This window comes from Notamacropus eugenii, chromosome 3 (genome assembly GCF_028372415.1).
Source record: "Notamacropus eugenii isolate mMacEug1 chromosome 3, mMacEug1.pri_v2, whole genome shotgun sequence".
Classification (NCBI taxonomy): Eukaryota; Metazoa; Chordata; class Mammalia; order Diprotodontia; family Macropodidae; genus Notamacropus; species Notamacropus eugenii.
In genome coordinates this window covers 426,506,326-426,526,285 of record NC_092874.1, presented here as the reverse complement: position 1 = coordinate 426,526,285, position 19,960 = coordinate 426,506,326, and the positions used below count along the sequence as shown (strand labels likewise).

At 42.3% G+C, this 19,960-nt stretch overlaps 1 protein-coding gene across 1 annotated transcript; it reads left to right on the top strand.

Annotated features, from left to right (window-relative positions):
- Positions 1-362: 362 nt before the first annotated feature.
- On the top strand, positions 363-19,714 carry SEC61A1 (SEC61 translocon subunit alpha 1). Its single transcript, XM_072598321.1, has 12 exons — positions 363-693; positions 845-912; positions 3,685-3,750; positions 3,855-3,933; positions 4,936-5,067; positions 7,722-7,831; positions 8,147-8,300; positions 10,437-10,597; positions 14,290-14,487; positions 14,833-15,024; positions 15,465-15,541; positions 16,421-19,714. The coding sequence occupies exons 1-12, from the start codon at positions 687-689 to the stop codon at positions 16,605-16,607; spliced, it is 1,431 nt and encodes a 476-aa protein (XP_072454422.1). The 5' UTR covers positions 363-686; the 3' UTR covers positions 16,608-19,714.
- The last annotated feature ends 246 nt before the right edge of the window (positions 19,715-19,960 follow it).

The following is a 19,960-nucleotide window of genomic DNA, read 5'->3' as shown; positions in this document are numbered from 1 at the left end:
AGGGCTGGGTCCAGGCTCAGTAAATGCTCATGAATGAATGAATGAACGAATGAATGAATGAATGAAAGTCCTTTCCAGGGATTCCCCCAAAAAGCACATTTCATTTCCTCTCCCCTGAGTCTTGCGGAAGGTTTATTTTTCCGGTGGGAGGACACAGTAAACTATCCCTAAGATTTCCAAACTGTGACCTTGGCTCTTAAGCCAAGCCCCAGCCTTGTGTCCTGCATCCTCGCATCCCAGCCGTACCCCCTTGGGGAAGGCGGACGAGGCTCGCGAGGGCCTACAAGTCCCATCCTGCAACGCTCCTGCGCACGCGCTCTCTCGCTCGCACAGGTGCGTCGTCCCCGCCTCCGCGTTTCGGAGGGGGGGGGCCGCACGGCATGCCGGGAGCTGTAGTGTGCCTGGCCGCGGCCGGCCAGCCCCGTGCGTGGCAGGAAGCGGAAGGGCCCGAGTGCGCCGCCGCCTCCGCCTCTCTCGCTCCCGCCCGCCCCCGCGGCCCCGTCGGGGTGCCTTCACTTCCCTTCCCGCCCCGCCCAGCTCGGAGGGAGCGGCGTTACTACTGACGTGTCTCTCTCTGCCTCGCTCTCTCTGCCTCCGTCTCCCGCCGGCTGAGCCGCACCGCTCGCGGGCTCGGCCGCGGCCCCCGTCGCTTCCCCGGAGCTCGAGCGCCCGCCGCCGCCGCCGCCATGGGCAGTGAGTACCGAGGCAGGGGTCCCCCGGCCGCCGGCCTCCCCCGGGCCGGGCCCGAGGCCCAGCTCCCCGTGGGCCCCACCCCCCCCTCGGACCCGGCGTCCCGCGGGGCTCGCGGCTCCCTAACCCCCGCTGTCTCTTTTCCCTCCCGCAGTTAAGTTCCTGGAAGTCATCAAGCCCTTCTGCGTCATCCTCCCCGAGATCCAGAAGCCCGAAAGGAAGGTAAGGCCCCCCGGGCCGCAGGGCGGGCGTGGGGGTCCCCTCCCCCAGCCGCTCCCGAGCTGCCCACCGGTCGGCATCCCGGGGCGGGGGGCAGGGAGCCGGGGGCTGGCTCTCCGGCCTGCCGAGGGTGGCATGGAGGAGTGGGCAGGAGTGGGCAGCGGGGGTCCGGAGTCAGAGGCGGCCGGGCCGAGGCACGGCGTCTCCCAGTCCAGGCTCTCCGGGCGCCCGAGGTCCTGGTGGCTGCCGCCCCTTCGCGGAGCCGCGGCCGTGTGGATGGTGCCCTTGCTGCTCCTCTGCTTGCTTTTTCACGTCCTGACCGCTCGCGGCCCACCTGGCATTCCATGGGTGACCAATACGCCCGTGGGCCCCTTGACCAGTGTCCACGTTGGAGGACCACGAGCGCAGAGGGACGTCCAGAGCCCCAAGTCTGTGCCTCTGAAGCGGCGTGACTGGTGCGGATAATGGTGACGGACTTATCCGGAGATCTGCATTAAAGTCACCGTGTGCACAATCCCCTCTGCCCCTTCCTGTGCGGAGGGCAGTACCATCCTGGCAGCCCCTCGGGTCACAGTCTAGGGCTCATCCTGCGCTTCTCACCGTCTCTCGTGTACCAGCTGTTGCCAAGGCCCTCCCCTGGCACAGGCCCTCCTCCCCTCACACTGTAGGCGCTGGGGGGTCTGCCTGCCTCGGGTGTGTCGGTCCCCTGCTCAGTCAACCCCAGGGGCTCCTGGAGCCTCACAGCAGGATCGAGTACAACATGCTCTAATGGGCATTCCAAGCCCTTCGTGAGCTAGCCCCCTCCCACCTTTCACTGCTCTCCCCAGCCTCCCTCCCTTAAGTCCCAAATAAAGTCCTGCTTTGTACAGGAAGCCTTCCCCTTTTAAGTCCAGTGCCTTCTCTCCGTTGTCTCTATCCTCTGTATAGCTTGCTTTTTGTATGTTTGTTTGCATGCTGTCTTCCCCATTAACTGTAAGCTTCTTGAGGGCAGGGACTGCTGTTGCCGCCTTTTGCATCCCCTTTACAATGCCTGTCACAGAGTAGATTCTTAGTAAATGTTTTCTGATTGATTGGTTACAAAGGAACCTAAATTCCAGAAAGGCTAAGTGACTGATCAGTACAGCTAGTAACAGAGATGGAATTCAAACCCAGATTTTCTGGCTTAATCCAAGCAAAAGCTCTGGACCAAAAAGTCAGGACCCCTGAGCAAGTTTTCATTCTCTTTTAACACTTAGTAGCTATGGCCAAGTCAGGCCTTTCACCTCTCTTGGCTCAAGTTTTCCTATCTATTAACTACTGGGAGTAATATTAGTGTTGCTTCACGGTATGTTGGTGCTATATTAAAAGTGAGGTGTATTATTGTACTGTGTTATTTGACTAATATGATTGAATTATTTCATCTACTTATCCAAATACCTGAAGTCAAATTTTCTTTTCATTTCTAACCATAGCCATCTCTCATTGGGATAAAAATTGCACAAATAATTGAAATCTATAGGTAATTTAGAAATCATTTTAATAGTTAAATTTCTTTCCTCACTGAGCCTATTTCTGGAGTTCCTGACGTAGTAAAATGACTATTGGATTTCCTTTCTTTTTATGACTGCTTTATTGTGGAGATTCTAAAAGACTTGAAATGGCCAAAATGGAAGGGTAACATAGGGCATAAATTATCCCTAATTTGCCTCTCAGTCAAGTGTTGACCTGATGTATAATTTAGTTCTAGCTCTAAGGGTTTTCAAGTTGACATCCTTGTGAGAATCTCCCCATATGGAAACATTTTCATAAAAGCCTGATACCATATCAGTTAGTCTGAAATTACGTTGCCTATTGCAAATTTACATTTAAGAACTAATGGAGGGATTGAGGCGTAAGGGAGGGAGAGGGGTATATTCACCAACAGGAAAAGACTGTTCTGCTGTAACATAAGGTGTGCCCATTCTCTATTATAAATTAAGTCAAAGCTTGACCGTTTACAGAGAAGGGCATACCACAGAGTGGACTAACAAATCATTGTCTCTTACCAAGTGAGTGTAGGCATCTTGATTCTGCAGTTAACTCCACAGTAAATCCGAAACTAGATGACTGAAGTCTTTTAAGCATTGTCCCTTGATCTGATAGAAGACTATTTAAACCTAACAAGGAGAGAGATGTCATTAGTACAGACTAACTGAGGGGGAAGGTCAGTCTGAATCAGAATATTTTTAGAAAAATGCAATTTTATATGATTTGAGTGCATGTGGTCATTTAGTGGATTGTTAACAGTGTTTCTAAGCGGTGGTCCTAATGAACACATAAAACTAATTTGCATTCAGTCTATACAGTGATGACTGCTCTGTGGTCCTCAAAAAGTTGCTTTTGCAAGTAGGTTAAAACATTTCATTCTTTAATTAGCTTATTTTAAGCCGTTTTTTCCTCAATGAGTAGTATGAAGGTGTGCCTGAGGCTGATCCAGACTGACTTCTCACTGATTCACAGTCAGCAGAGTTCAGTGTAACACGTCTGTACTGTAACTGAGATGGCCCTGTTAAGTATTGCTGTATTCATTTTTTTAAAAAGTGTGTCCATTCATTGTTTGCTATTCAAATATTTTAGGATCGTGGTAATCCTGAAAAATTAACAATTTACGAACCTGGCCTGGGATATTTAAGCTGTATTTGTGTCTTCTCATATTAAAGGAGAAAAGAAAGAATTTGATTTCCATTCATTTTTATTAGACTTGCTACTGTGAAAAATATTTTTGCTTACTAAAGCTTTTCACTGTTATTTCTGTAGATCCAGTTTAAAGAGAAGGTATTATGGACAGCTATCACACTCTTTATCTTCTTAGTATGTTGCCAGGTGAGTTCAGTTTCAATATTTAGTGTGGTAAAAATTTGAGGATAAGGGAAATGTTGGGGGGTGAACTAAGTGTTGACCCTTTCTCCGTCTCTGCCTTTCTCCAGATTCCTCTGTTTGGTATCATGTCGTCAGATTCAGCTGATCCTTTCTATTGGATGAGGGTGATCTTGGCCTCTAACAGAGGTAGCAAACCAATTCTGTGTGCTTTGTCTGTTTGGTGCATGATGAATTTAGCTATAAATTTGAACTTCTTTCTGTGGTATAGACAGTCTTTATGGAAAATATGGATTGGAGAGTACGGTTATAAAGGAACAATGTGCCACATTGACTACATTTATAAACTGTCCAAGTCAACACTGAGGCACCAGATTGTTTTGGATTGCATTTGTATGCATTTTGTAATAACAAGATAAGACCATGTATGAAAGGGGAAAAAATGCTGAGAAGCAGGATGGATTTTTAAAATATGCCTGCATAAGAGAAACGATGAAATTCCTACCTGTCTTCCCTACATTTTGATAAGGTGACCCACGAGAGAATGTGTAATTTGTTTCTCAGCTGCATCTTTTTCATATCTATAGGTTATGCATATGAGTCTAAAATCTGTGGCATTTTTTCTGTGTAATCTCTACAGTTACATATGGTGGAGTTGGGTGGGTAGCTATGTATTCCTGCTGATGTATTTGATTAACTAGTTTGTAAAAAAAAAAAAAAAACAGTATCAGTTGGTGGTACAGCTCACTTTAGTATAATCGGAGGTAAAGATTTATTCACAGTTCTATATACAATTGTATAGACACCCATTCCTGTCTCGAACTATTTGAATGTTATCCTTTTAAATAACAGATGAAGAGGTAAACCTTTCTTATCTCAACAAAACCAGAATGAATCTGTTGTGAATTTAAATGCATGGGTCTGCCTAGAGACCATGTGATTCTCTAACAGAATGAGACATTGCCTGGCAGGATTTCCACAATGAATTGGATTTGACTTTATAGTTAGTATTTCAGCATTATTTTTGCTTGGATTTAAATGATGTTACCTATGTGTTTTCAACCCAGAAATGTTGTATTTATATAACTGTGGTGAATAGGAATGAATCAAGCATTACCAGTTCACTTTGTCCATATTTGACATCTTTCTTTGGATAATGAAAAATGTTTGATCTCCCTCATTGTCTTGCAGGCACGCTGATGGAGCTGGGTATATCTCCCATTGTTACCTCTGGCCTAATCATGCAGCTTCTGGCTGGGGCGAAGATAATTGAAGTGGGTGACACCCCAAAAGACCGTGCTCTTTTCAATGGTGCCCAGAAGTGTAGGTGACATTGTGGATATTCATGGGTTTCTAACTGAGAACATAAAGTCAATAAGAAACAAAAGTTTGAGCAGTCAGAGCAATGTTTTTCTTTAAGATAGACTTACCTCCTTAATCTCTTAGCTTTCTAATGCTTGAATCCTATCATCCAAATACTCCATAGTAGCTTAATAGAATGTTGTTTAGATTTGGAGCACTTAAAGGCATTATACTTCTGGGGGGAAGAAGGGTTGATTAATTGATTTATAGAGTAAGGAGCATGGAGCCAGGAAGTTTTGTTGTTGTTCAGTCATGTCTGACTCTGTGATGTCTTTTGGAGTTTTCTTGGTAAAGATATGGGAGTGGTTTGCAGTTTTCTTCTACAGCTGCTTTTACAAATGAGGAACTGATTCAAACAGGGCTAAGTGACTTGCCCAGGGTCACACAGCTAGTAAGTGTCTGAGGCTAGATTTGAACTCACAGAAATGAGTCTTTCTGACTCTGTGTCTGGCTTTCTATCCAGTGCACCACCTAGCTGCCCAAAGAAAACCCGAGTTCAAGTCCAGTCTCAGACATTTGTTAATTTCGTGACTTTGGGCAAGTCATGTCATAGCTGCTGTCTTAGTTTCCTCAAATGTAAAATGAGGATAACAGTAACACCTACCTCCTAGGGTTGTTGTGAGGATCAAATGAGATGTTTGTAATGCAGTTAGCATAGTTCCTGACACATAGTAGGTACTTAATAAATGCTTGTTTCCTTCTTCCCTTTTTAGCTGTGCAAACAAAGTTATTTTAGCCAAAAAAGATTGTCCATGTCCTCATGAGTAGCTTATTGACAGTCTGCCTTATCATGAGCTGTAATCAGTAATCAGAAGCATTAGCCTTGACCTTGTGCTGTTGACAGGAATGTGATTGGCAGTTAGAAATTCTATTTACTATTGTTTGGCCGGCATATATTTTTATAGCAGAGGATTGCACAAGTTGTTTCAGTTTTATTATACTCTAGTAAACGATAGAAAGATGAGTGGCCACGGTTTGGTACCTCTTCCTGTGCCATAAGGTAGTCCACTTTGTGGATGGAAATTTACCAACTTAATGTGTGACACCTTTTCAAAATACATATATATGTGAGGACATAGTTTTAAAATTCTGATTGAGAGTATAATTAGGCCTGATTCATTGCCTTGAAACATTGAATGGTTTCTTGAATTGACTGTGAAAGACACTGACCACTGATTTTGGAATTAGAAGTGAATAGGTTTAAGTTTTCACTGTGACATTTGCTGGGTGGGTGACTGTGAGAAAATGATCATCCCTCAGCCTCAGTTTCCCTATAAATGCTTTATAGAGTGTAAAGTACCATGTAACTGAGCTGCTGTTTATGATCATCATTGTTGAAATGCCTGCAGTCCTCTTTATGTCAATTTCCTGAAGAGTTTAATGCCAGGCAAACAACCCTGCAGCAAAGCTACAAAGAAGATCAAACTTAGAATTGTACTTGACTAGAGCTTTGGGATTAAAAAGGAAATCAGGTGACAAAATAGTCTGCAATTGAAGCCATAAACCTGATAGTCTGTCTAGTTCTCTGGAAGCAGGAGGACTGTCAGCACACCATTGTTTCTAACAATGAGAGTATAATGATGTACAAGAAAAGAAGATGGCCTCAAAGTAAAAAGTTTCCACTAAGTTAAAATAACTCTGTAGGAGAGAAATTTGAAAAGTAAGTTGATGTCTCTTAAAGAGTCAGTTTTTCCCCTGAAAACATTGTATTGAACCTTAGAAAAAGAATATTATTATTCAGTAGTCTTCTCATTCAGTACCCACTACCCATTAGCTTGGACAGTTGCCCTCTGATTAAGCTTGAGTTGAAACCTCAGGCCCACCTTATAGGCTATCCAGTTGCCAAATGACCAGAGAGCCAGCCTTTTGACCATAGGTTAGTGGCTTCTCAAATAGCCTGGGGTCAAGAAGACCTGAATTCAGATTTGACGTCAGATACGTACTGGCTGAGTGACTTTGGGCTCTGCCTCGTTCCTCAACTGTGAAATGGGGATAACAACACCTATCTTCAAGGTTAATTGTAAAGCACTTAGCACAGTGCCTGGTACACATTACGCACTATATACATGCTCACTCCCTTCCCTTCTCCTAGCATTCATTTATATAACACTTTACAGTTACAAAGTACTTCCACAAAAGTTCTCATTTTAATCCATGGCTCCATAGGATAGAAAATATAGCATCCTACTTTATAGATAGGAAACAAAGATGCTGAGTGATTGTCCAGAACCACAAAACTAATAAGTGGTAGAGCCAAGTCTTGAGCCCAGTTCTTCTGGTTCCCAGTTCAGTGTTCTTTGCTCTAAAGCAGGCTACCTCACTGGTGTGACAGCAGGGCTCTGAAATTTCCAAACGTTTCTGTGCTTTTGTTTTAATTTTTTTTCTTTACTAATTCCTTAAATTAATTTTCCTTTTGAATAGCAAAAATTAAATTAGAAGTAGGTTTGCTTTTCTTTGAAGGTGTTCTGTTAGCTTTGATTTAACATGCATATTAATGGCATGCTTTAAAGCTAATATCATAGGGATAATTGGGAGCCTTAATTTAAGTATCGAACTGTTACTACCTTCCTTGACTACCCTTGTGAATTGTGATATAATATTCCTTTGGTTTACAGTATTCGGCATGATCATTACTATTGGCCAATCTATTGTGTATGTAATGACTGGAATGTATGGAGACCCCTCTGAAATGGGTGCTGGGATCTGCCTCCTGATCACCATTCAGGTAATTATTTTGCTAGAATATAATTTCTTTCTTCCTTTTCAAATGATCCTTCATGCTCATCATTTCCACACAGCAAGTCTAGATAGTACAGAAATGGGACCATCTTATTGAAGGGACCTCTGAAGTCCCTGTGTTTGCTCTTAGACACATCTGAAAAGGAAGTTCTTAGGAGAGTCCACTAAGCTGGGAAGATCTCATCTTAGCCCTTAATGGCGGTGCCACAGTAACCTAATTTTGGTGAAAGGCAAGACAGTGCCTGTGATGAATGATGTGAGAAATCTGCTCCTGACTTTGGTTTTCCATTTACCATTGTAGCTCTTTGTGGCTGGATTAATTGTCCTGCTTTTGGATGAGCTCCTGCAGAAAGGTTATGGTCTTGGTTCTGGTATCTCTCTCTTCATTGCTACCAACATCTGTGAAACCATCGTGTGGAAAGCATTCAGTCCTACCACTGTCAACACTGGCCGAGGTAAAAACCCAATGTTCACCATTTTTCTTGCTTGAGTTGTTTTTAATGTGCATTCCACATATCCCCTTCCCTGTTGACAGTACTTTGTGTGCCAAGACAACTGCTAAAATCATCTGCATTGAAACAGAGGACTTTTCAAATATTTCTCAGTGCTGCAAGAGGGGAATCCTGTAAACAAATTAGATTTTAATAACTGTGTAACCATAACTGTTTCGTCAACTCCATGGAATCCTATTGGAAGCAGAGAGACAACATTTAAGTGTCTTGTGTCTGCTGAATGCTGGGGACATTGTCCTGGCCTTACTCACAATGCTTCTAATCTAGTTAGTGAGATATAAAACAAAGAAACTTTTTTTTTTTTAATCAAACAGATTGTGTACTAAGAGAAGCTTTGAGTGGAGAAATGAAGGTTAGGTACAGCTGATGAAGAGATGTTTCCTGGATTTTAAAAATAGATTTTCAAGAAAACGAGCTCTGAAGCAGATAGTAGCAAGGGTACAGGAAAGGTAGTGTGTTTTAGAAGACAAGGATCACATATGCTGAGCCATGAAGTAGCTTATGTTCACAATAGTGATGTTAGCTTTATCAAGGAAAGGTGGCACAGTGTCAGGATGACACTGGAGAAGTGATAGGAAAGGAGTTGGAGAAGGCCATGGATGGAAGAAAGGTCTAAAAAACCAGGCAGTGGGTGGAAGTGGCAATGGAGAGGGTCGTCAGCTAGAGGTAGGCTGTAGTAGTTGTGGCAGAGGTGAAGCATTGAGGGGCTCTTGGCAGGGCTTCTGGGAGGAAGCACAGGATACATTGATGGTGGAGGAAAAGTTGAGGGGGGGGGGGGGGGGGCTTCCAGTGAAGGGAAGAGACGAGCTAAAAGAACCAGGAAGATGGTAGCCTTGTTAAGGTCATGGAGATCTCTGAGGGTCAGGAATCTGGTTGGGATATAGCTTGGTTTCTGACACATTCACTGATGGGTGTTAGCAAGGCATCAGTAAGAAGAGCTTTTTTAGCTGAAGGTTTGGATTGAAGAGAAAGTGAAGTCAGGAATGTGAAGAGAGATGTGGGAGCCATCTCTCTACAAGTGACCACTGAAGCTGTAATGGGATTGTGGAGTGAATGTGGTTAGTGAATATTTTAAAGAAAAAAAAAAGGAGGGGGGGCACTGCACAATTAGAGATTTGAACTAGCCAAGTGAGGAAAGAGCACCACAACAAAAACTGAAGGCACAGTCATGCGGTTGACTCACTGAGTTGAGCTCAGTGATCCCTAAAGTGTCTTCCACCCTTAATAGTCTGTGATACTATTTTTTTTAAAGTGACCAGCATTGTCAACTACAAATGAAGGAAATGAGACCTGATAAAAGTCAATTGATTTTACTCAGGAGGAAATCATTTTACATTAAAGATGGCATTTCAGTGGCAGAGTAAGAGCCAATTCAAGAGTAAAAGAGGGAATAGATGGTGAAAAATAGAAGCAGCAAAAGTAGAAAATCATTCAGTCAATAAGCGTTCCTTTGTGCCAGGCACTGGGTGAAGTGTAAGGGACATGCCAAAGGGCACAAGACAGCCCCTCCTCTCAAGGAGCTCTGGTGTTTGCAACATGCAGGTGGCTGTGTACGTACAGAATATATCCAGGGCTGATTGGAGGCAGTCTCCAAGAAAAGGCATCAGCATCGAGGAGAACCAGGGAAGGGTCCTTACAGAAGGTAGGATTTTAGCTGAGGCTTAAAGGAAACCAGAAGGCAGAGACAAGGGAGGACATTCTAGAGCTGGGGATGACTGGATTGCAGACTGTGTAGAGGGGGCAGGTCGTGAGAAGACTGAAAATGGAAGAAGGAATGAGGGTATAAAGGGCTTGAAAAACTAAACAGGAATTTGTATGTAGTCCTGGAGGTAGAAGGAGGTAGTCCTGGGAGTGACATGGTCAGACCTGTAAAGACCAATTTCACAACTTATGGGAGGATGTGCTGGAGCCAGGCACCCCCCACCAGCAGGCTGTTACATTAGTGTCTAGGTTGGGGGTGTCCAGGTCAGAGCAGAGGAGGAGGCACATATGAGAGTGGTGAAATTAGGGGAGGAATAAAATACAATCAGTCATTTTTAGGAGGAAAATAAGCATTATGTTACTCTTTCTTTATGTTAGGTATGGAATTTGAAGGCGCCATCATTGCATTGTTCCATCTTCTGGCTACACGAACAGATAAAGTTCGGGCCCTTCGAGAAGCCTTCTACCGTCAAAACCTCCCCAATCTCATGAATCTGATCGCCACCATCTTTGTATTTGCAGTTGTTATCTATTTTCAGGTTAGTCCAGATCCTATCTTGGGATTCTCAGTTTGTTTTGGGTACTTAGATTGGGTTGCAAGTTCTCATGATGGATTCATGAGAGTGTTCCAAATGAAATCTTAAGAATTTCACTTAATTGGACTTATCCATATGAACCTTAAGGTTTGAGGTCAGAGGGGGGTCAGATGGGATATGTGATTTCTTTGGTTTAGGGAATTCCTGATGAGAACCCTCCCTCTAATATAAATCTGTACCTGCTCTGCAATTTACAATCTTAGAGAGTTTTCTGAGAGCATTTAGAAGTTATGACTTGCCCAGAGTCACAGAGTCCCAGTCCTTTTCAGGTGGGTTGAAACCTGAGTCTTCTGCATGCAAAGTGGGCTCTCTATCATCAGTGCCATGACTACTTCTCAGGTTAATATTGGATAATATGAAGTCAGCTTCTTGGCCTTTATTAATCACCAAATTTGGTGTGTTCCCTCACTACTACAAATTCATCATTACCAAGAAATGACATAATAGACATTTCCATACTGCCTAAATGGTTGAAAAGTGAAAAATACAGTCACTCAGCCAAGTTTTTGAGACTGAGTGTGACTCAGTTACAGATGTGACTGATTCTCCTCTCCCCTTTCTTCCATCCCACCCCCATTTAGCTGAATGAGGATATTATATTCAATAAAACATTAAGTGCTGCTGTGTGTCAGCCATTGTGTTAAAGCAGTCCTTGCCTTCAGGGTGCTTACGAACAACGTACACAGAAAGTTAAATACCATAGTAAGTACAAAGTAATTTCCATTGAAGTCTTAGGTAAAGGGCAGTTTAACAGTAGCACAGGAGTTCTAGGGGAAGTTGGGTGGCGCAGTGGAAAGTGTGCCAGCCCTTGGAGTCAGAAGGGCCAGAGTTCAGATTCAGCTTCAGACATTTACTGGCTATATGACCTTGGACAAGTCACTTAACCAAATTTGCCTCAGTTCTCATCTGTAAAATGAGTTGGAAAAGGAAATGGCTGACCACTCCAGTATCTTTGCCAAGAGAACCCTAACTTGGGTCACAAACATGACAGAAAAACAACAAGAAATGTTCTTAGGGTCACAATGAAAGGGTAAGGTAGAATGGGGTCAGAGTGCAGGAGAAATTGGGCCAACAGGAATGGGGCTAGGGAGCAAGGATTTGTGGCCAAGGAAGGGAAAATAGGCATCACAAGGATTCTGGAGGAAGCCATAATAGCAGTATTGTTGATCTGATTATCAGTTGTGATGTCCTTCTACACAAATTCAGCGTGCCTACTTTGTTCTGCAAAAGAATATCCATCAGAAAGTGTGTGACTAAGCCAGAATAGAGTTAGAGCCAAATTGGAGCCTCTTGATGCAGTCAAATTAAAGGGTTAGAAACCCCTTAGCCTTACCACACTGCTTTTCCTAAAAGTAAAATAGAAAGAGCATGGTGTCCTAGAGTCAGGAAACCTGGATAATTTCTGGTAACTCACTTACTGGCTAGTTTTGTGGCTTTAAACAGGTGATTCTTCAACTGTGGGTAGAGAGAGGAAAAGTGTAAGAAGCCCTGATTTGCCTGTACTCACTTGTCTTAAATGAAGGATTTGAATTAGATCTCTGGAAGGTCATTTCAACTCCAGACAAGTCTGTGGTGACAATACAAAGGTCAGGTCTTTTGGGAATTGTCATTCAATCTTAAAATTCCTGGAGGAACAAGGAAAAGTATACATTTAGACTGGCCTAGACTTGGAAAGTGATAAGATAGGAAATATCTTTGTCTTTAAGTAGGTCATTCCTGTACTCTTAACTCTGTGGTTACAACTTTGTAACCTCTTTGTGCGTAAGAATCTGAACTGACTTCTGCAGTTTGATTTGCTTCTCCGTCTTTATAGTTGCATATTTTGTCTACAGAAGTTTCTTAAAGGGAATCAGACTGAAAATTAGTTCAGGAACACTGACACAGCTAAGTGCCACAGGACAGAGAGCTTAGCGAGAGAATGAAGCATTGTGGTCAGGTTGAAACAGGTTTCCTTTGTTTAGTTAATAGAACAATCCCAGTCTAAGGTGTGGGTCAAGTCTCTTCACACAAACAGCAAGGAATAAGACACAAGAAGGCAGGGCATTTGGTTAGAGATACAGTACCTTTGTCACAGTGTTTTTCCACACCTGTCACAGCAGTTGACTTTTTAAATGCAGTGTTCTTAATGTCAGTAATTTCGATGGCTGAAACACTGAAATCTGTACACAAATATCGAGTGTGTTCCTAAGTAAAATTTGAACTTGAATACCCCAAGCAGGAAGGTAAACATCATAAAATAAAGTGTAGCTGCCTTAGTGGGACAAAATTGGTGGGATGGGGGGATCAGTTCAGGGGTTGTAAAAAACGATTTGTTATAACACAGCTTTCAGCTCTTTAATACACCAAGTGATGAAGATCATAACATCCATCAAAGCCCGAAGTGGTGCAGTGGATAGAAAAGTGCAGGAGTCAGGATCTCACCTCAGACACTTGACACTCACTAGCCATGTCACTTAACCCCAATTGCCTCATCCTGGGTCATCTCCAGTCATCCTGATGAATATCTGGTCACTGGATTCAGATGGCTCTGGAGGAGAAGTGAGGCTGGTGACCTGCACAGCCCTCCCTCACTCAAAACAAAGTCAAGTGCAAGTCATGTCATGATTTCTCTGATGGCATGGTCTCCTTCAGCAACGAAGGGTAAACACACACACACACACACACACACACACACACACACACACACACAGACACACACACACACACACAGAACATTTGGTTTGTATATGTTTGTTTGTATGTGTGTATATGTACACATATATGTATATGTCTGTATTTGTGAATTTACTTCTGAAATTTCTGAAGAATTTTCCCTGACTCTAACACTGCTACTACTGTTGGATTTGTGATATTGGTAAGTGACCCCTTAATGCTTTACAGATACGGGTAACGACATCATTAATGATTTATTAAGGACCCTATTTTGCAGAGCCCTATAGACATTGAGAGAAGGTTAAAAAATCTAAAAGATACAGTCTCTGTTCTTAAAGGGCTTACAGTTTTGGAGGAGGCAACACAAATAGAAAAATTCAACCTTTGTTATACTACAGGAAGGAGAGAATGCAAAGGAACACTATGGTGGACACATTGAGACAATAGGAAGAAAAAATGGCTTAATAAAGTGTCATTGACCTGAGACTGGAAGGAAAAGGGTTCTCGAAGGCCCCACAAGCCCTTCTTAGTGTGGTGGCAGGCTGTGGGATGGGGCAGTGGAGAGAAGGCTCTGTCTAGATTTCATTCCTGACTCTGACACTTAACTGCCTATGGACCACTAATCACTTAACTTCCCTTTTCTTACCTAACTTTAAAATCCTGTAATTGTATGATATTGTGATAGTTTTTAGTAGATGGTGAAGGACAGTTGCAAACCTTTTAGTCCTCTTCTTCTGGTAGCTAGGAGTCCTCAGGGCAAGATTTTAACTATAAACAAATATTTTCAAAGAAGCTGTTGGGTGTGAAATCGCTATGCTTGTACTTAGCACTATCTCTGTTCCTCCTTCCCCTTTCCTTCCTTCCTTCTTTTTCAGCAATACAAGGAACTCTTGGTCAAAAGGTCCTACATGTCATGTATGGTTGTGTATAATAATCCAAAGACTCGATGGTAAAGGACAAATGTGCTTTGTTTGACTCCCTAGGGCTTCAGAGTTGACCTGCCCATCAAGTCAGCACGTTACCGCGGTCAGTACAACACCTATCCCATCAAGCTATTCTACACTTCCAACATTCCCATCATCCTTCAGTCTGCTCTCGTATCTAACCTGTACGTCATTTCCCAGATGTTGTCCGCTCGCTTCAGTGGCAACTTACTGGTTAGCCTTTTGGGCACCTGGTCCGTAAGTAGATGTTTCTTTTACCAGATCTCTTTTTGGGGTTTTTTGTATGTGAACATTCTATGATTACCTGCCAGACCTAAGTGGCTTTGGGATTACGTATTACCAAGTATTTTCGCCCATATAATTCTTTCCTAAATATATTGCTTTAAAAAATCCAGTGCTTTTAAGTAGGGGAGGAGGAGGAAACCCTAGTAGACTCTTTTTCCTACCACAACAATTGAAATTTGGAAATATTTCTAATTCAATTCAGAGTCCTTATTTATCTGTTCTGAACAGTGTTTTGACTGCAAGTTTGAGTACTAAGATTTAACTGAATAACATTAACTTGCTTTTTATTGTCTCTAGGATACTTCTTCTGGGGGACCAGCTCGTGCTTATCCAGTTGGTGGCCTTTGCTATTACCTGTCACCCCCAGAATCTTTTGGCTCTGTGTTAGAAGACCCTGTGCATGCAGTTGTGTACATAGTATTCATGCTGGGTTCATGCGCATTCTTTTCCAAAACATGGATTGAAGTCTCAGGCTCCTCAGCCAAAGATGTAAGTCACACATCGGTTGAAGGCATTATTTCATTTGATACTAGATAGTAGGTATGACTAATAAAATGTGTAGCATTTCATTTTTAACTAGAGTGTAGAAAAGTAGTTTGCAGTCCAAACAACCATCTTAGATGCTCCCAAGATCCTATGAACATTACATTATACAGATATTACAGGTAGGTGAAAATAAGGTAACCCGAGTCACAAAGCAAAACACTGAATTTTAGTAGTAGATCTGAAAATAGAAGTGAGATTTATAAAATGGATACTTGTCATCTGACTTTTCTCTAGCAGTTTGAGTTTGTACTGGGTTTTTTGTTGTTGCTGCTGTTTTTTACAATATTATGAACAAAAGATTACTAAACTAAAACTTCTTCTACCTTGATTTTATGTTTGTGGATGAAACTAATCTGTTTCCTCCTGTAATGGGTGGCATGTAGGTTGCAAAACAGCTAAAGGAGCAGCAGATGGTGATGAGAGGTCACAGAGAAACTTCCATGGTCCATGAGCTAAATAGGTGAGTGACCAGTTTTACCTATCGTAGACATTGACTCTGCTAATGTGATACCGTCGTTGCCATTCAGAACGTATGTGTGTGTGTGTAATATATCTGTTTGTTTTGCTTTGAGTTTTGTTTTGTTTTTAGTTAAGCTATGATCACCCAGTCTCCGATAAGGTTTCACTCTCATATCCCATCTTGATGGGAAAGGGACCTTGCATTCCTGAACACTTTTCTAGTGGATGACAAGCTTTGGCTGATCTTAATGAGCTGTAAAGGCTTTTGCTTGTAGTCCTGATAACGGATTGTATTCCCGTCACCCAAGGACTCACCTAATTAAATTGAGAGAGGCTCATCACCAAGTTGGCCATAAGTGTGATGAATTTTTTTCAGCCAAAGTAACTCTCAAAAATTGTTACTGAGTCATAGAGAGGTTTCAGTCTCCATCTATGGAGAGGTTATCCAGTGGTTCTATCACAGATCATTGATATATGATCATTGAAATTTAATTGACTCTGGTTGTACTTGAAGGGTACTCATTTTTTTCTGGAGTAGATACTTTTTTGGACTTTCTAACATGAAACTGGGGGCTATTATTTTAATGGACTGTCTTAGAGAGCACCTAAAATAGACTCTTGGCATCACTGTCTCCTTAAACTTTATTTTTGTTCCACAATCTGAGCATGTCCAGTGGCATAGGGGATAGAGATGAGGTCAGCTGAGCTTTAACCATGTAAAATTAATGTAGAAGGAAGGGCTGTGTGGTGGATTTTTTTCTTTTTACGAGATCAAGGAAAGCAAAGTTGTTGGTGATGAAAGTGAATGCCAGGAAAAGTCGCGGGGTTTTTTTGTTGGGGTTTTTTTTTTCATTCTTCCAATTGCTGCTTCTTCTTCTAGATACATTCCCACAGCTGCTGCATTTGGTGGACTGTGCATTGGGGCCCTCTCAGTCCTAGCAGATTTCCTCGGAGCTATTGGATCTGGAACAGGAATCCTGCTTGCTGTCACCATCATTTACCAATACTTTGAAATTTTTGTCAAGGAACAGAGTGAAGTTGGCAGCATGGGGGCTCTCTTGTTTTAAACTTTGCTTCTTCATGGACCTAGAAGAGGGAGAGTGTTCTTGAATTGTCCAAGAAGAGAAAAGGAATAACCAAGATCTTGTTACAAGAGCTCTTATTGAAGGAGAGTCATATATGCCATGGTATAAGAACTTTTGTTTAATAGTCTTTCATTCCAACTTTTTTGTATCATATGTGCACTTTTCAGAGTGCTAGAAAATGTCAAGAATCTTGTTTTTAGTCCTGGCATTAGCAAAAATAACTGTAGAAATGGAATTTTCTTTATTTGACATTTGTCCCCTGAGCATAATTGATGTCAATGATGAATAGTTTTCCAAAGTATCATCACTTTTTTAAAGAATTCTTATGCCTTGAGTTTGTGTCTTCTCAGCACTGAGTGTTGCTGTAGTAGTCACAGTTTCTACCACCCAGAGGGACCTGTGAATCTGGTTATAAGCACAAACACCATTGAAACTTACCCAGTTCATACTGGGAGTGGGTGGGAGGAATTTGACTCGAAATTCAGGTGGATAGGAGGAAGCATTCATTAGATTGAAATTTTAGCAGAGGGTGTCTCTCTTAAATGACCTGAATATTGAGTTATACCTGATGAAAGGTTATCACCTAGTGTAAGACTGTTTCTAGATAATTTTTTTTCCTTTTAAAAGGAATCTAATTAGGGTAGCCCACCTTTTCCAAGGGAAGAGAAGGATAGCTTGCCTAAGATTGAAAAATGTAAACAGCAGCATTGGCAAGCCTGGCAATGTCTGTCTCTCCTCTCTCCTTTCTCTCTCTCTCCTCTCTCCTCCCTCTCTCCTCTCTCTCTCTCTCTCTCTCTCTCTCTCTCTCTCTCTCTCTCTCTCTCTCTCTCTCTCTCTCTCTGTTTGTCTCTCTCTCTCCCTCCCTCTCCCTCTCCCTCCCTCCCTCCCTTTCCCTCTCCCTCTCCCTCCCTCTCTCCTTCTCCTCCCCTCTCCCCTTCCCCCTCTCCCTCTTCCTCTCCCTCTCTTCATGTCCCTCTCATTGTCATCACCGTGGCTACACTAATTGAACTTTGAGGACTAAAATACCCAAAACTGCATGTCCTTGCTTCCTACGTGCTCAATGACTTAGTTCCTTTGCTTTAAGAAGTTGAGCCTAGCTGGACTAAGCAGTCAGTTTCTATCTCTCTGGAGATATATTGAAACCTAATTTTTCTAGAATAACCTTTCTAGCTCAGAGCTGTGTCTGAGAACCCTCTAAGTGGCATTTACATATCTTATCCTGATGCTTCCAATTTATCATTCCAGTCATATCATTTTCTCCTGAGTCTTCCAACCTGCCCCTTTCACCTCCACCCTCTCAAAAAATATTTCCAAAAAGGAAATATTTCAGCAAGTAATTGGGCACAGAAGGAAAGTCACCCAATTTTCATAGCCAGTTCCATCATACATATTATTTTATAGGAAGATTAAAACATTACCCTACTTGTATTTTTAGACCTTTTTTAAAAAAAAAAAAATTGTACATAGGACCAAACACAAGCAGTGTGAATGAAAAGAAACCAGGGAATTGGGTTCTGTAATAAACCAGTATTGCCCATTATGGGAAAAGGGATAAACTTAGACAAGATAGTAAGATCAGGATTTTGAAATCTACTTTTTTCATATATTGGTCCAATATTATTTTTTAAGTCTTAAAAATTGTGTCCAAAAACTTTCCGTCCTCAACTACCAAATGAACTGCAGGAATTAAGACGTTTTCAAAGCTGGGGATATTTAAGGAAAGCCGGAGAGATTAATGTAGAGGGCACAAGGAAAGATTTGTTGGCAAAGTTCTCTAGGGTCTATCTAATTTGTTGAACTAGGAAATGAGGAAGACTTTTGGTGGCTACAGAGATGAAATTTTCCTTGGAAGGAAAATCTGGAAGGAAGGAGAGAACCCAGGACTGGGATGTGGTGCTTGAGCTGTTATGCATCCTGCAAAATGAGAGAACAAAGGAACGGTGTCAGTCTGGTGTCATGGACAGTGGTGCTCTGCCTAAAATGGAGTGGGCCCAGAGATTACAGCTGGTTGCTTCTAAGGGGGAACTGCCACCACAGGTAGAGTGTTTTATACATAGTGCAGGGTGTTCCAAAAGTCTCTGCACAGTTTTAAGCTTTAAAGTTTAACACTTTTAATATAATAAAAGTTGTAATATGTTAAAAGTATTAAATTTTGATAGCTTAAAACTGCACAGAGACTTTTGTAACACCCTATATTTCAGCTAGCTCCAAGTCAGGTCTAGTTTCTGCTCAAAAGGGCAATGTTAATGTTAACGCATGTCTGAGATCTTAGACTCATAAGGCTTATCTTTGCCAATCATTTGGATTTGATTTATGGTGGTGGTTGGGTGTTGAATTGTTGACAATCCACTGTAGTGTTACAAGCATGAAAGCCAAATATTTGACTTTGAAGACCCAACAGTAGTGTGGGTGTGATGGAATTCTAGAACCAGAGCTGACTTTTGGAATTACCTATTCCATTTTAGAGAGGACATTGAGGTTTGAAAAGATGATGGGATTTACACAAGGTCTGGTTGAAAGTTTTTAGATCCAGAACAAGAGTCCAAATCTCTTGACTTTTCTAGTCCACAGTGTGACTATGTCCAGGCCCACATAGGAACGTAGAAGTGCATCTGAGACACTGATCCTTGTCCGTCCTCGACAGACACTGAGCTTTGCTGATACTGCCTTCTATTGCTAAAGATCTTCTCAACTCCTGCTAGATCTCTTTCTGTATTCCCTTCTCTCTTCCTGCTCAGTCCCATGCTACGCAGCAGAAACTGATCACTGAGGGTGCAGATGCGGAATGACAACTGAACTGTCCTTCAAATAGTTGTTTGGGCTTATTATTTGGTTTAAGGCTACTCCTCCGCATACACTTACTGGTACCATTAGTTATGCATCCTTGCCATCGGCAGATTACAAAGCATCTTTACTATCTAACTGCCAAGTCTCCAAATCTGTAAGGCTGAGCCAGCCTTGTGTAACAGTCAGTGTGCAAACTGGAGCCAGCACTCAGCCACCTTGGGAGGTTTATTGATAAGGAAAATGATGGCATAACGGAGGAATGGAAACAAGCCATGAATAAAGAAACGTTTTACAGTTCCCTACGTTGGTGTCCTCTTTGCTTTTGTCCTGTTTCTTTCCAAGAAGGGCAAGTGAAGGGAACAAAACTTGGTTAGAATGCTAAATCAGAAAGTTAGTGAACTGCCATCTTCAAAATATAAAGACAAGTCTAGGTTAGCACCACACTTCAGCTTTCATGTTATATATATAAAGACAAGTCTTGGTCATTTGTGGAGTATTCTTCATTTTCTGTATTTTAAAAATGACTTGTTCATTTTTTTCCAGTGCTG

Bases quoted from the DNA above. Each gene is read 5' to 3' on its own strand.
- SEC61A1 (XM_072598321.1), top strand. The intron at 7,832-8,146 runs GTAATTATTTTG...TTACCATTGTAG, and splicing joins GCCTCCTGATCACCATTCAG to CTCTTTGTGGCTGGATTAAT. The intron at 10,598-14,289 runs GTTAGTCCAGAT...TTGACTCCCTAG, and splicing joins CAGTTGTTATCTATTTTCAG to GGCTTCAGAGTTGACCTGCC.